At 40.1% G+C, this 15,713-nt stretch overlaps 1 protein-coding gene across 3 annotated transcripts; it reads right to left on the reverse strand.

Moving 5' to 3' along the window:
• Positions 1-7,771: 7,771 nt before the first annotated feature.
• LOC133460695 (major histocompatibility complex class I-related gene protein-like) lies at positions 7,772-11,995 on the reverse strand. 3 transcript variants are annotated; one of them, XM_061741425.1, is made up of 7 exons: positions 11,870-11,995; positions 10,645-10,911; positions 9,701-9,973; positions 9,045-9,374; positions 8,582-8,689; positions 8,455-8,472; positions 7,775-8,344 (listed from the first exon to the last, which is right to left on the reverse strand). In XM_061741425.1, exons 1-7 carry the CDS (start codon positions 11,919-11,921, stop codon positions 8,322-8,324), a joined length of 1,071 nt encoding a protein of 356 aa, XP_061597409.1. In that variant the 5' UTR covers positions 11,922-11,995; the 3' UTR covers positions 7,775-8,321. The 3 variants fall into 3 exon arrangements, with proteins under 3 accessions (XP_061597410.1, XP_061597409.1, XP_061597408.1); XM_061741426.1 differs by lacking the exon at positions 8,582-8,689 and having other exon boundaries at positions 7,772-8,344; XM_061741424.1 differs by lacking the exons at positions 7,775-8,344; positions 8,455-8,472 and having other exon boundaries at positions 8,485-8,689.
• Positions 11,996-15,713: the final 3,718 nt, after the last annotated feature.

The following is a 15,713-nucleotide window of genomic DNA, read 5'->3' on the forward strand; positions in this document are numbered from 1 at the left end:
AGACGGCTGGGGCATTCGTCAGGCCGAAAGGCATGACGAGATATTCGAAGTGGCCCAGGTGGGTATTGAAACCCGTCTTCCACTCGTCTCCTTCCCGAATGCGCACTAGGTGGTAGGCGTTGCGGAGGTCCAACTTTGTGAAAACAGAGGCGTGGGTCAGGGGTTCAAACATGGAACTCAAGAGGGGGAGTGGATACCTGTTCTTAACTGTGATGGTGTTTAGCTGCCGATAATCTATGCAGGGCCTCAGGCTGCCATCCTTCTTCGCCACAAAGAAGAAGCCTGCGCCTACCACGGAGGACGATGGCCTTATGATGCCTGAGGTGAGGGACTCAGTGATATAATTACGCATAGTCTCCTTCTCAGGGACAGAGAGGTTATACAGCCGACCAACCGGAAGAGCTGCCCCAGGAAGGAGATCTATGGAGCAATCATAAGGGCGGTGAGGGGGGAGTGAAAGGGCCTGATGTTTACTAAACACGGAAGCTAGATCGTGATAGACAGAGGGGACACCAGAAAGGTCTGGAGGAGAGACCGATCGCCGAGGGCTACTGGACGGAGAGCGGGCAGAGCGAAGGCAGTTGGCGTGGCAAGCAACGCTCCAGCCCAAAATCCGTCCAGCCGACCACGAGATGTGGGGATCATGTCTCTCCAACCAGGGCCTACCTAACACCAGGGGAGCAGTGGGAGCGTGTAACACCAAAAAACGTGCAGTCTCCACGTGATTCCCTGAAAGCGTCAATGTGAGAGGAGCAGTGCAGTGCGTAACCTTACCTAGTGAGTGGCCATCTAAGGCTTGGACGGTGCAGGTGGAGTCAAGGGGAACGAGTGGGATACCAGCTTGACGGGCTAGGGTGATGTCTATCAAACACTCGTCCGCCCCTGAATCCACCAGTGCGCTAACCGAGAGTGAATCAGTGCCCCAAGAAAGCATGGCAGGGAAAAGATGGTTCTTGGGTTGGGGTAGTGTGGTCTTGCTCACCAGGATCCCCTTAGCTAGTGAGCCAAGTCTTTTTGGGCAGGCAGGGCAGGCTCTGATGAAGTGCCCCTTCTTCCCACAATAGAGACAGAGTCGACCCCGCATACGCTCTTCTCGTTCCTCAGGCAGGAGGCGTGACCTGGCCACCTTCAGGGGTTCAGAGGCTCCTCCAGATGATGGTTTAGGTGAGAGAGGGAATATGGGGCCCGATAGGTAACTTCCACCACCATCGGGGTTAACAGGGGAACGGGCCGTGTATGCTCTGGGTGGAGCCCCTGGGCGTTGAGCACGTTCCTGGCGTCTCTCTCTCAGGCGCGCATCCATCTGCAGAGCAAGGGTGACCAGAGCGTTGAGGGTAGCTGGTGGGTCTCTTCCGACGATCAGATCCTTTATAGCGTCACTCAGACCTCTCCGGAGAGCCAGGTCGCCCCACCCACTGTCTGCGGCAATCACCCGAAAGTCCAGGGTGTAGTCGGCGACAGAGCGAGTCCCCTGCTGGAGGGTGTGTAGCCGGCTGGCTGCGTCCGCCCCGTCAGCCGGGTGATCAAACACCAGTCTGAACTCTCCAAGGAATTTCTCATAGTCTTTGGAGAGGGACCCATCCTGGCCAATGGCTGCAATGGCCCAGCTGAGGGCTTTGTCCGAGAGGAGGGATATGATCAGGGCGATCCGGGCCTCGTCGGACCCATAACGTGAGGGCTGGTGGGTAAACAGGAGTTGGCACTGACCGAGAAACCCCTTGCACTGGGCAAAATTTCCAGAAAAACTCTTGGGACATGGGAGTTTGGGCTCTGTGCTAGGTTCAGGGAGATAATGACCAGATGAGACCAGGGGGCCGGGCTGAGGGGCTGCAGAAGGGCCGCTAAGCCGGGAGACGACCTCGGTCAGGGAAGCGAGCTGAGCGCCAACGGTCGCCAGGGCAGCCGCGTTGGTCTGGGAGGTGGTCTGGAGAGTGGAAATCTCCCCTGTGACCAGGGTGAAAGCCTGGGTGAGCTGGTTGTTAAGGCCGGCTAGCTGGGCATCATGCTCGCGGACTCTGGTTGGGAGGGTCTCGGGGGCAGGGAGCTTGGGCATAGTGGCGGGTGGGGCACCCGCCTGTCTGGGTTGGCTAGGGTCCATATTTGGCTTGATTGTTCTGTAGGGTCCAACCCCAAAACCTGAGGTGAACCCGAGTAGCCAACCACAAACAGGCAGGAGACCAGATGATTGAAATAAAGAGCATGATGGCTGTTTATCAAGGTGAAGGGTAAAAAACTGACTCAGGGGTTGATCCGGAGGGGAAGGCAGAGGAAACGGGGGAGCGATGGTTGGGGGTCCAGGAGACCAGGGTCAGTCGTGAGTTGGCAGCTGGGGGGGGGGTCACAGAGATCCACGAGAATGGCTGCGAGGGGGCCAGAGGTGTCGAGGAGGGTTCCAGGGAGGCAACGTGGACACAGGAACAAAAAGCCGCATGGGTTCAGTACAATCAAGCACTGAGTGAAGGTCCAGGTCTTCTTTTAAGCCTGGGCTGGCGATTAGTGGCAGCTGAAGTAGATGGCAGATGAGCAGCACCTGTGCTGCTGGCTCTCCCAGCCAGAGGAGGAGGACTCCTAACAGGAGCATCAGTATTCTCTCCATCTTGTTTGCTCAGCAGTGCAGATGAAAAACTGACCTGCAGACTTGGTTGTTGTCCCTATTAGTTCAATCCAAAGAAGCGTCCTGGTTTTGTTCATGTTCTGTATGTATTGGAGGCGTGTTCAGATTTTACTGACACCCAACAGGAGAGCAGTATTTTTTTTTTTACTATCTTTCTTATAATGACGATACAAAAAGTTATTCTACCTTCTCCAATGTGTGTTCAGGAGAGTCTTTATCTTTGTTTGTTTTTTTATACATTTTCAAAATTGAATCTTGTCCTGTTCACTCTTTTCAAAACTATAGTTTAACATTTGGATATGATGCATTAGAAGAACTTGCAATTATGATGATTGCTATTGACGAAACTTTCTTGACATTTCCAGGAACTCTACTTGCATTTATTTATCTGTAAAACGTCTTTGAACTTCCCAAAATGACATTACAGTACAACGATCTCCTTCGTTTGTAACAGTTATGTTTGGGAAATAGAATAGAATAGAATAGAATAGAATAGAATAGAGTTCATTGCCATTTATAAAAGTTAAAACAGACACTCTGGGGTTCTTGTGGGTGTCCCTGAGTCCTTACTAGCCATCATCAATAACCAAACAAACAATGTACTCAAGATAAGGTGCAAGTAATGCATTAAAAGACAAAAACTCAATATGTACAAATATACATACTTAAAGTGTGAACTGTAAAAAAACAGCGGCCAAACCCTCAATCAATACAACAAACAAAACAAACCTAAGGTAGTCTGTCAATAAAGAACTTTTATACTTTTATATTTACTTTATATATTTATATACCACCTTATCAAGCAAAGAGCAACTGAAAATTATTTACTGAACAAAAACTCAAAGTGACAATATATTACATTCAAATTATACAAGTTATCTTACCAGCTTTCCAGTTCAAAGCAGATATTTCAAAGACTATTTTCTTGTGTTCTCAAAACCTTTTTAAGAAAAACAACATTGAATTAAACCAGTTGTGAATGTTAAGGTCTTGTCATTTCTCATGGCACTAAATTACCACAGTTAACAGATCATAACTGTATTTTCAGTTAAATTCAAAATCTCACATCTATTGCTAATTATATTTTAAATTAATTCTTCCAGAGTTTTTTTCAAAAGGGACTTTTCAGTTATTTAGTTATCTGAGTAATTTTGATTAAGCTGTTTCTTTTGAGTCTTTTCATTTCTTTTTTAATTAATACAAATAAATGTTGTCTGCAGCTGAAATCCAACACATCCGCTCGTCTATCATTGACACACATTTGTTTTTCTTCAGCTGAAGTTTAATAGACGTTATTGTAACTTTAAAAAGAGTGTATGAATTCACACAATTCACATGTCACCATTATATCAGCAGATTCCCACATAGTAAGTTTGTCTTTAACTGTGTCACTTGTTCTTCGGGGAGTTTCCCGAGCTTTGTGAGAAAGCACCACAAATACGAAATGATCGTAAAATAAATCTTCAAAATAGGTGCAACCATTTCCTTGTACCGGTAATGAAAAGGAAAAAAAAAGAACCTACTCGACCAGTTTCTGTTGCCAGTTTTTCAATCATTAGGCGTGTAATGCCTGCATAAACACACGCACACCAAACAGTCTGGTGACATTTTTTTGGTTTCATGAAATTCCCAAATACATGAGGTATACACTTAATTATTTTGTATATTTCATCTTTTTAAATAACAAGTTTTGCCAATAGTTAACTGATTGGGTGCACACATTTAGTTGACTAATTTATTTTGTCATCTCATTGATTTGGTTATATACATCTTTCTTTGGGTTGCCAGTTCCGGAAAGGCTGCGGTGAAGGGGAAGTTGCCAGGGCTGTTGAAAAGAATCCCAGCTGCTACCAATCTGTTCAAATGAGGTTGAGGCTTATTTGACTAATCCACTATGTTTGTAGATAAATGTTTAGGAAAAGTTTAGGTTTCCTATTTATTTTTTTTTGGGAGAGTTTGGTTGTTTAAATTAATTTCCCAATGGGTTACTGTTTAGTACTGTATTGATAAGTATAGTTTTTTTGTTGTAATTTGTTTATTAGATATTCTGTTTCACCCTTTTGTATCAAAATGGCCAGTTTCCCATGTTTGTTTTTGATAAAGTCTGATTTTGTTGACCTCTTTTGTGAGTCCAAAAGTTCCTTTTTTTAATGTTAAAGAATTATAAATTCTCCGGTCTGCTCTGATTTCTTTCGGCTTGGTCCCTCACAAGGAGCAATAGATCAAAATCTGACTTACTTCTCCTTTTGATGGAGGCTTAAAGATTTAAGAACCTGTGCTGCAAATATGGTTCTAACAAGGACTTTGACACAATTCGTAATAATTCCTGTAGTAATGACTTGTGCATTATTTATATTATTAAAGGCAATTTTTTCCGTAACTTATTTTAAAACATGTTTAAATTCATCCATTCACATGTAAAACAGTTATTTTTTATATTACTTATAAGTATTACATATAAATTATTATAATATTCACACAAATGCATATTTTTCAACCGTTTGGTGCTTTCGCTACATATTATTATAATTGTTATTATATGTTTCTTGTTTATTTAGATTCTGAGATGGGTGATTGGATTATCTGATCTAAACATTCAATTGTTGTAGTTCAATTTTATTTTGTCTAAATGCCAAGATCTCACAACAAAAAGCCATTTAAAGGTACAGTACTCTACAAAATGAAATGAAAACAGTTAATCAATCACCTGTGAACGGGCACATAGTGGCGTTCTGTATGCTGAGCCTTCCAGTAGTTATTTGAAATATCTGAGGTGGAAACTGATAGTAGATACAACTACAACAACATCATCTTGTTTATTCTGTTAAAGAACTATTTCCTGTTGTAATGCCGTATGCAGTAACTTTTCTGGATCCTGGAACACTTAAACATGAACAATTTAAAAATGAAAAAGCCTTGACGTTAAAAATATGAGGAAATCTGTTTTACGCTCATATGAAAAGCTGCTTGTTGCTCTTTCTCTTGACTCATTCTCAGTTTCTTCAACATGCTTTGCCAAAACAAAAACCTGCTTAACTGGAAGGTTCTTCTGTAAGCAAACCATTTTCACACCTTAATTTAGCATTTTAGAAAGACATGTCACTGATAACTCTTGCTGTCAAACATTTTCAGGTACAGTGGGGAGAACAAGTATTTGATACACTGCCGATTTTGCAGGTTTTCCCACTTGAAAAGCATGTAGAAGTCTGTAATTTTTATCATAGGTACTCTTCAACTGTGAGTGATGGAATCTAAAAAAAAAATCCAGAAAATCACATTGTATGATTTTTAAGTAATGAATTTGCATTTTATTGCATGACATAAGTATTTGATCACCTGTCAACCAGTAAGACTTCCGGCTCTCACAGACCTGTTAGTTCTTCTTTAAGAATCCCTCCTGTTCTCCACTCATTACCTGTATTAACTGCACCTGTTTGAACTTGTTACCTGTATAAAAGACACCTGTCCACACACTCAATCAAACAAACTCCAACCTCTCCACAATGGCCAAGACCAGAGAGCTGTGTAAGGACATCAGGGATAAAATTGTAGACCTGCACAAGGCTGGGATGGGCTACAGCCAGGACAATAGGCAAGCAGCTTGGTGAGAAGGCGACAACTGTTGGCGCAATTATTAGAAAATGGAAGTTCAAGATGACGGTCAATCTCCCTCGGTCTGGGGCTCCATGCAAAATCTCACCTGGTGGGGCATCAATGATCATGAGGAAGGTGAGGGATCAGCCCAGAACTACATTTGATACATCAGAAAAACAGAAATTAATATTTGGTACAGAAACCTTTGTTTACAATTACAGAGATCAGACGTTTCCTGTAGTTCTTGACCAGGTTTGCACACACTGCAGCAGGGATTTTGGCCCACTCCTCCATACAGATCTTCTCCAGATCCTTCAGGTTTCGGGGCTGTCGCTGGGCAATATGGACTTTCAGCTCCCTCCAAAGATCTTCTATTGGGTTCAGGTCTGGAGACTGGCTAGGCCACTCCAGGACCTTGAAATGCTTCTTACGGAGCCACTCCTTAGTTGCCCTGGCTGTGTGTTTTGGGTCGTTGTCATGCTGGAAGACCCAGCCACGACCCATCTTCAATGCTCTTACTGAGGGAAGGAGGTTGTTGGCCAAGATCTCGCGATACATGGCCCCATCCATCCTCCCCTCAATACGGAGCAGTCGTCCTGTCCCCTTTGCAGAAAAGCATCCCCAAAGAATGATGTTTCCACCTCCATGCTTCACGGTTGGGATGGTGTTCTTGGGGTTGTACTCATCCTTCTTCTTCCTCCAAACACGGCGAATGGAGTTTAGACCAAAAAGCTCTATTTTTAGTCTCATCAGACCACATGACTTTCTCCCATTCCTCCTCTGGATCATCCAGATGGTCATTGGCAAACTTCAGACGGGCCTTGACATGCACTGGCTTGAGCAGGGGGACCTTGCGTGCGCTGCAGGATTTTAATCCATGACGGCGTAGTGTGTTACTAATGGTTTTCTTTGAGACTGTGGTCCCAGCTCTCTTCAGGTCATTGACCAGGTCCTGCCGTGTAGTTCTGGGCTGATCCCTCACCTTCCTCATGATCATTGATGCCCCACGAGGTGACATTTTGCATGGAGCCCCAGACCGAGGGAGATTGACCGTCATCTTGAACTTCTTCCATTTTCTAATAATTGCGCCAACAGTTGTTGCCTTCTCACCAAGCTGCTTGCCTATTGTCCTGTAGCCCATCCCAGCCTTGTGCAGGTCTACAATTTTATCCCTGATGTCCTTACACAGCTCTCTGGTCTTGGCCATTGTGGAGAGGTTGGAGTTTGTTTGATTGAGTGTGTGGACAGGTGTCTTTTATACAGGTAACGAGTTCAAACAGGTGCGGTTAATACAGGTAATGAGTGGAGAACAGGAGGGCTTCTTAAAGAAGAACTAACAGGTCTGTGAGAGCCGGAAGTCTTACTGGTTGACAGGTGATCAAATACTTATGTCATGTAATAAAATGCAAATTAATTACTTAAAAATCATACAATGTGATTTTCTGGATTTTATTTTTTAGATTCAGTCACTCACAGTTGAAGAGTACCTATGATAAAAATTACAGACTTCTACATGCTTTGCAAGTGGGAAAACCTGCAAAATCGACAGTGTATCAAATACTTGTTCTCCCCACTGTACCTGACTGTTTAATGAGCTCTGTTGATGGACCACGTCGATGCTGCAGGATTCTCATGAAATTAAAAGGCTGGTTAAGATAACTGGTCATCATGGAAACAGACAATGTTTTATTTACAGCTTTACAAGTAAAACTTATACATTACATAGCTACAGTTGAATCAAAACGTTTATGACTGATTCTTGTGTGTAACAATGTAAATCAAACAAAAGGATATTTTTTGTGGTTCAAATAAAAGGACGAATACAGTGAAATTTATAGACAATATTTTTCCTGAGACTCATGAACAGTTATCTAAATACAAGTTAGTAAAAGAATAAACCTTCTGGACAAATAGAAAAAGCTCCTCCAACCTTTTGCCATTTATTAACAAATGAGCTAAAAAGGCTCGGTCTATGTTATATTACTTATTCATTTTATAAACAAGTCACTTATCTTAATACATGTGGTAGAAAAATATTTTTTTCACAGATACAGTAAATGCAACAATGGTGCTTCATGCAGGTTTCTTTAGTCTGTTTTCTGGATCGAGTTGTTTAGAGAGAGACGGTGTCAGAAGCTGTAAAATTTAAAAGACAAAGTTGTTTTAATTGTTTGAATGAAAATAAAAAAAATTTTGCTCATACATCATCTATTAAAACAATGCAAGAAGATAAAAATAATACGTACATGGTGTATCCGGTCTCACTGGAAAAAAAAAGGACAGAATTTTACTTACACTTACTGTAAACAAGTCAGAAAATGATTTATAAATACGATGATAGTTTTAGTTTTGTAAGTTGTTTGAGTTTCTTACCGTTTAACATTGTTTTTTTGTGAGTCATAAATCCTAAAACAGCGAGGACGATCACGATAAGAATGGCCATCACAGCAGTGACGATGATGCTAATCTCAGACAGATTCACTGTTCAGGAAACAAACGTATTTATGTATGCTTATGGTTATAAGCATACATACACTATGTACATATATATATTTTTGGGTGTTTGAGTGGCTGTGTCCAGATATACATATACAGTACATATATACTGTATGTATATACTATATATATATATATATATATATATATATATATATATATATATATATATATATATATATATATATATATTGCAGTTGTTTTTATTTCATATAATGCTTGTTTTATTTTTACTGATGACAAGCTTTTGCTTCCAAATTTCAGCTAAATGTGTACTGGGTAGTGTATGTTTTGTTTGACAATAAAATGGCTACTCTATTCTGTTCTATTCTATTATTACCTTCTTTGCCTAGGATTCCGGGTTCCTTGTAGTTGCTCTCAATCACATCTTTGTCCAGTTTCATGATAATGACATTTTCAACCCCAGGCAGCTCAAACATGCAGTCGTATCTCATCCAGTCTTCAGATGGGATTGATGACATTTCCAGGTCAACACTCATCTGGAAGGATTCATCCTGGTTGGGAAGGATGTTTCCGTGCTCCACACCTTCATGGATCTCCTCTCCATCCTTCCTCCAGAAGATCAGGCCTTTGTCTGGGTAGAAACCTGTGGCGTGGCATCTGACTGGAGAGGAGGGAGTCTTCTGGAGGAGAGACACCGAAGGAAGCTCTGGAAAAATGATGCATTATAAGATTACATTTTTATTTATTTTATTTTTATTTATTTTTTTAAATACAGTTAATTTTTCTCTTGTCCTAACTAGATGTTTTATTTTTTAAACTAAACTCCGTGGCTTTGGTTAATATGTTACACAGCCGAAAGCAGAAAGTGTCAGTGTATCAGTCTATCTATCAATGCATGTATATATATATATATATATATATATATATATATATATATATATATATATATATATATATATATATATATATACTGTATATAATATCTATTTATATATATATATGTAAAAATTGATTCAGGCCATTAAATTTTACCTTTCCTATTCACATAGCTCTTCCCAAAGCTGTAATATTTCTTTAATGCATCAAAGCAAGCGGCTTTGATGAAGTTTTTCCAAAAGGTATTACGACTTTCATTTGCATCCCATTCCTTTTTGATGGTCTCCGCCTGTGCATCTAAAGCCACCCATGTCATCATGTCAAATGCAATGAAGTCTTCTCCATTATTACCATACCGAGAATGACCATTAATTTGATCAGTTTCATCATCCCAGGTACAACTGATACTCTGCTGGATAATGTAACCACCTGAGACGGAGAGAGAGAGAGAGAGAGCATGAGAAAGAGAGTGTGTATGTGTGTGATAGAGAGAGGGGGGGATAAGAACATCTCCTTTTGTTAATAACAAAGCTGAAGTTTAAAATGTCAAATCACAAGACAAATATTCCCCTTATTTATCAATCCTATGTTGTTTTTACATTAGGGGATCAATGACACTTCCAATGGTTGAAATCTTCAGATGTACATTTAAAATCCCAGCAATTGTTAATTAGGCTGTCCACAACTCAAATTCAAGAAATACATTTTCGTATAAATCAATCAAGTTATGTCAGTCCATCTTTGCAACTGATACAGTATATACTTTTGATGCAACATTGGCATGTTTTAGCTGCAATATTCAAGTCAGTATTTCTTTTTGGCTTAAACAAGATCATAACTAAAGATTGGCAGAGTTTGAAGGAGGTCAATCTCATTGTATTAATTTAAGTATGTTACTTTCAAAAACATACTTATGTCATTAATATTGCTTATTCAGAAGCAGTAATGTGACTCAAAACACTTGTTTATTGTAAAGTGTTTCTCATAAACATGCAAATGTTAACAGAGAAATGATTCCAATTAAAATATACCAAAATAAAAACAGCAAAAACAAAATAAAATAATCAAATTAAATTAATGAAAATATACTGATAACATACCTTCTGATTGGCTTGAGTTCTGATTAAAACTGGTGGTGTCAGCTTTCAATGTGTGGAAGTAATCCATACATCCCTTTATGTACTCTTCCCATTCATGTGTTTTGTTCTTTATCAAATCTTTCACCCAGTCAAGAAAAACTCTTTCTCTTTCCATGCTGTTGTCAAAGTAAAAAATGGAGACACCCTGAAAGATGTCCATCCCCACATATTCATGGACATTCGGGATTCCAGATGACAGCAAAACATTCATATTCAAGTAGTATTTATCTGTAAAACAAATAAATAAATAACTTAACTGATTCAAACATACTTCATATTGAAAAAGTCCACATTTTAAGCATATAGTAGAAAAACTTCTCAATGCCATAGAAAAGCATAACCAGTGTGTCAGTCGGGATTTTGAATTCCCCGAGGAATATTGCTCTTTCGTTCATTTTATCAACAAGGAAGTATCATGCACTGGGATTTTGGGACTAACATCATTCAACTCATACTCAACACAGATGTTCCTGTACACTATTGCAGGACTTGGTTATAGTGTTGAATATTATGGACTGTCTCCATATGGAGGACCAAAACTGACATAATTAAATATAAAAGCACAAATATATGTATTTTAGAATATAATCCTTTATTGTCACTGTAAACATTGTTTCCAACATCGCTGTGAAAATCTGTTTAGCAGCTCCACATGACAGCATAACACTCAGCAAGAATCAACACACACAGAAACAACAAGAATAAAATAAATAAAATCACTTGTGCAAAATTGTAATATAAAATTAAGATTCCATAAAATACATTTTGTTTTTCTTTTTCCTTGTACATTCCTTGTTTTTACATTCCCTGCTTTTATTTTTTATTTTATCAGTTTTGGTCCCCCATATCTCCAGGTCATCGTTGGACCGCTGCAACTGAAGTCTGGTACAGAAGGCAAAGATCATTATTGTTGTTTGTTCTGCTACGTATAGTTTTGCAGTTTTGTCTATAATATCAGATTTGTATCGCAACCGCCACTCCTCTAATCTGCCACTGGTACAAGCCAGGCAGCGGCTTGTGTATTAATGTTATAAAGGATATCTTCAAAGTTTGTAACACAGGCTGACCCTAGAAATAACACATGGAAAGATGAAATACAATTGGTGATAAGCTCTGGAAAAAAAATATACCACAGTAATACATTTCTAAAAAACCCATATCTCTTAAAGTAATAGCATGCTTTTACCTGGAGATGCAGTGTGACAAAAGAGCAGCAGCATCAGGAGAGACTTCATCATGATCAGATAGCTGGAGTGAAACTGAAGAGCTGAAGAGTGTGTTTGACAGGTTTGTTAAGTCTCTTATTCTGTGCGTGTTGTGGGCGGTTTTCAAATGTGATCAACACCCAACAACTGAACTAAGATTTGGGAATTTCTATTTCTACAGTGTTCAGTGAATTTCAGATGTGTGCTTTCTATTGCAGAGACAGAATGTGCAGTTGAAACAGAAAGAGTGAATCATGTCTACAATTTAAAGATGGTTTTATGATTCTGTCTTTAGATTTTTATCTCAAGTCTCCAAATTCCCCCTCATGACGAAACAAAAATAAACCCTGCTAGAAAAGATTCCCTTTGTTTTACATTTACATATTTGCAAGTTTGACTTCCCTCTAAGCATGATGGCTGGTCACAAAGTCAAAAATCTTCATCCGTGAGATGCAGTCCGTGGTACTGATGGAGCACTGGAGCATTGCTCCTTTTTACGGCAGTGGTGAGGCCCCTTCTGAAGAAGAGCAATTTAGATCACAACATTCTCGATAACTACCGACCTGTATCGAATTTACTATTCTTAAGTAAATTAAAAAAAAAAAAGTTTTTATCCAATTAAATACATTTTTAAATAAATACAATATTTTTGAGAAATATCAGTCTGGTTTTAGGACAAACCACAATACAGAGACAGCCCTTTTAAAGATTGTTGATGATCTCAGATCCAATATGGATTCACGGAAGTTTTTAATCCTGGTGCTACTGGATCTAAACGCAGCTTTTTATATAGTAGATCATAACATTTTATTGAATAGACTTAGAAGTCTGGTGGGCGTCTCTGGCACTGTTTTAGAATGGTTCTACTCCCATCTTGCTGATCAACGATTTTTTGTAAGTATGGACACGTGCTCCTCAAAATTCCATAAAGTAAATTATGGGGTTCCCCAAGGATCAATTTTAGGCCCATTACTTTTTAATTTATGCATGTTGCCACTTGGGATGTCATCCGGAGACATGGCGTTGATTTTCACTGCTATGCTGATGATACACAACTTTACATCGCTGTGTCTCCTGATGACATAGAACAAATGAATGTTCTTTTGACTGTATTTTTGCTATATGTGTGCTGTGTGGGTTAAAGTGAGGATGTGTGTCAGATGTATGTTTTTAACCATGACTGTGTGAGTTTTTCTATGTTAAATGTTGATTTTATTATGTAAAGCACTTTGCGTATGTAAAGTGCTCTATATATAAAGTTTGATTTGATTTGTGTTTCGATATCCTATTGGTGTCGTTGAGTGGTAATCTCCAGCTCTCACTGGAGTGGCCCCACAGCCGAGAGTGAAGTGGTGTGAATGAGAGTGGACACCTCCAAATCGGAGTTCACGGTTCTCAGTTGAAAAAGAACAGTTGGGAGTGAGGTGCATCTTCAAGTGAGGAACTTCAAGTATCTCTGGGTTTTGTTTAACAAGTGGGGGAAGAGTGGAAGAGGATATTAAGAGGTTTGATAGTATGTGGACTTTGTAGCGGTTTCTTGTGAAAGAAGGGAGCTAAAGGCAAGCCTCTCTGGTTACCAGGCGATCTCTACCCTCGGATATGATCATAAACGGTGGATGGGGACTGAAAGCAGATACAAGCAGCTAAAATCATTTTCTCTGCAGGGGGATGGATATAAAGTAAGAATTTCAGTCATCTGTGACGAACTCAAAGTGCAGTCCTTGAGATTCAAAAGCCCTTGTTACCAGTCCCTACATGGTTTTCAAGTCTTCAACGTATCATGTCACACAGAATTTGACCAGGTATAACACAGGAGACATTTGTTGTTCTAGCGTTTCATGTTGTTTTTACTCTCATAAGAAAAGCTGCCTGCTTAATTTCTTCTTGGCTCAGTCTCAGTTTCATCAGCATTCTTTGGCAAAAACCAAAACCATGTTTACTGGAACCTGCTTTTAACGCAGGTGGACCATTTTCACACGTTAATCTCAGATATTTGACACCAGAACTGCAGGATCAGTGCTTTAGTTGTGTGGTTTCTTTCAATAAATAACACATTTTATCAGGAAATATCAATGATACTGGTTCATGCCAGTGTCAATGTGATAGTTGTATGAACACAGAGAAACCAAGCTAATGCTGCAGGAGTCACGTCTACAAGACCGGTTACCATGACAACCACAACGGGGAAGGTTTTATTTACAGCGGTGTATTCAACACTAAGTTATGCATTTTCTCATAATTTCAAGCGGAATAATAATAGCAAAACAAGAATATTTGAAGTGTATTTCAAGTGCATTTTTGCAGCAATATCATTGCAGAACAAAGAAAATGCTACATTTAGTCTGGACTACCTCACCCATCAGACAATCTAGCAACAGAAAATAAAACATAGCAACAAAAATAAATTTAACCATAAATATACAAGACTGTCTCAGAAAATTTGAATATTGTGATAAAGTCCTTTATTTTCTGTAATGCAAAAATGTCATACATTCTGGATTCATTACAAATCAACTGAAATATTGCAAGCCTTTTATTATTTTAATATTGCTGATCATGGCTTACAGCTTAAGAAAACTCAAATATCGTATCTCAAAAAGTTAGAATATTCTGGGAATCTTAATCTTAAACTGTAAGCCATAATCAGCAATATTAAAATGATAAAAGGCTTGCAATATTTCAGTTGATTTGTAATGAATCCAGAATGTATGACTTTTTTTTTTAATTGCATTACAGAAAAATAAAGGACTTTATCACAATATTCAAATTTTCTGAGACAGTCCTGTAAACTTGCTTGCGTCGTTGTGCTTGAACCGCTTCCGAATATCCATCGTTACTTTGTGTTAACGGAGCAGCAGAGAGCAGAGTCTTGCTGGTGCAGGAAACTGCTGGAAGCAGATGAGTGACGGACACTGGCTGGTTTATGGTTCCGCGTTGCACCAACGCAGAGCCTACGGCGTAGATACGCGGTGACGCGAACGTATGGTGCGCGTCGCCGCGTATCCTACGCCGTAGGCTACGCCGTCGATTTAACTGACGCGCGCGCATTTGTCAGTTTTCTTTTCGTCTTTTCAACTGAGCATGCAAACACATAAACTGAGGGTGCAATGCATGCTTTTGCACCCTCGTAGACCCGGGCCTGCCTCCACCTCATCCACAACATCTCGTTCTCAGTCTCCGTGAAATTGAGTGACACGGTGGCTGGAAACGTCTCATTCATCTTGACGCACAAACAGGCTGCAGGAAGCCGCTGCACATGCTCAGCAGGCTCATTCATATGCAAATACTACTTTGCATTGCCCATATATGGTAGAAAGTGGGCATGTAGAGGGCGGGATATGAGGCGAATTCAGCTGTGCAACCTTCCAGCTGGACTGTGATTTATAAAGCGAACATTGCGTGCAAGTGTGCGTGCACAGGGTTTTATAAATCCGGATTTTTTTTTTGCGCCCGCCATTTTCGACTTTTGGCTTTACATGCAGTTTTAGTATGGATCCTACGCACTATTTTATAAATGAGGCCCCTGATCTTTATCCAGTATCATGATGATGACATTTTGGACACCAGACATCTCAAACATGCAGTCGTATCTCATCCAGTCTTCAGATGGGATTGATGAAATGTTCAGGTCAACACTCATCTGGAAGGATTCATCCTGGTTGGGAAGGAGGTTTCCGTGCTCCACACCTTCATGGATCTCCTCTCCATCCTTCCTCCAGAAGATCAGGGGCCTCATTTATAAAGCTTGCTTGCGCACAAAACAGGGCTTGAAAGATGCGCAAGCCACCTTCCACGCAAAGGTTGGGATTTAAAAAGAAAAAACTA

This window comes from Cololabis saira, chromosome 15, assembly GCF_033807715.1.
Source record: "Cololabis saira isolate AMF1-May2022 chromosome 15, fColSai1.1, whole genome shotgun sequence".
In the NCBI taxonomy this organism is placed as follows: Eukaryota; Metazoa; Chordata; class Actinopteri; order Beloniformes; family Belonidae; genus Cololabis; species Cololabis saira.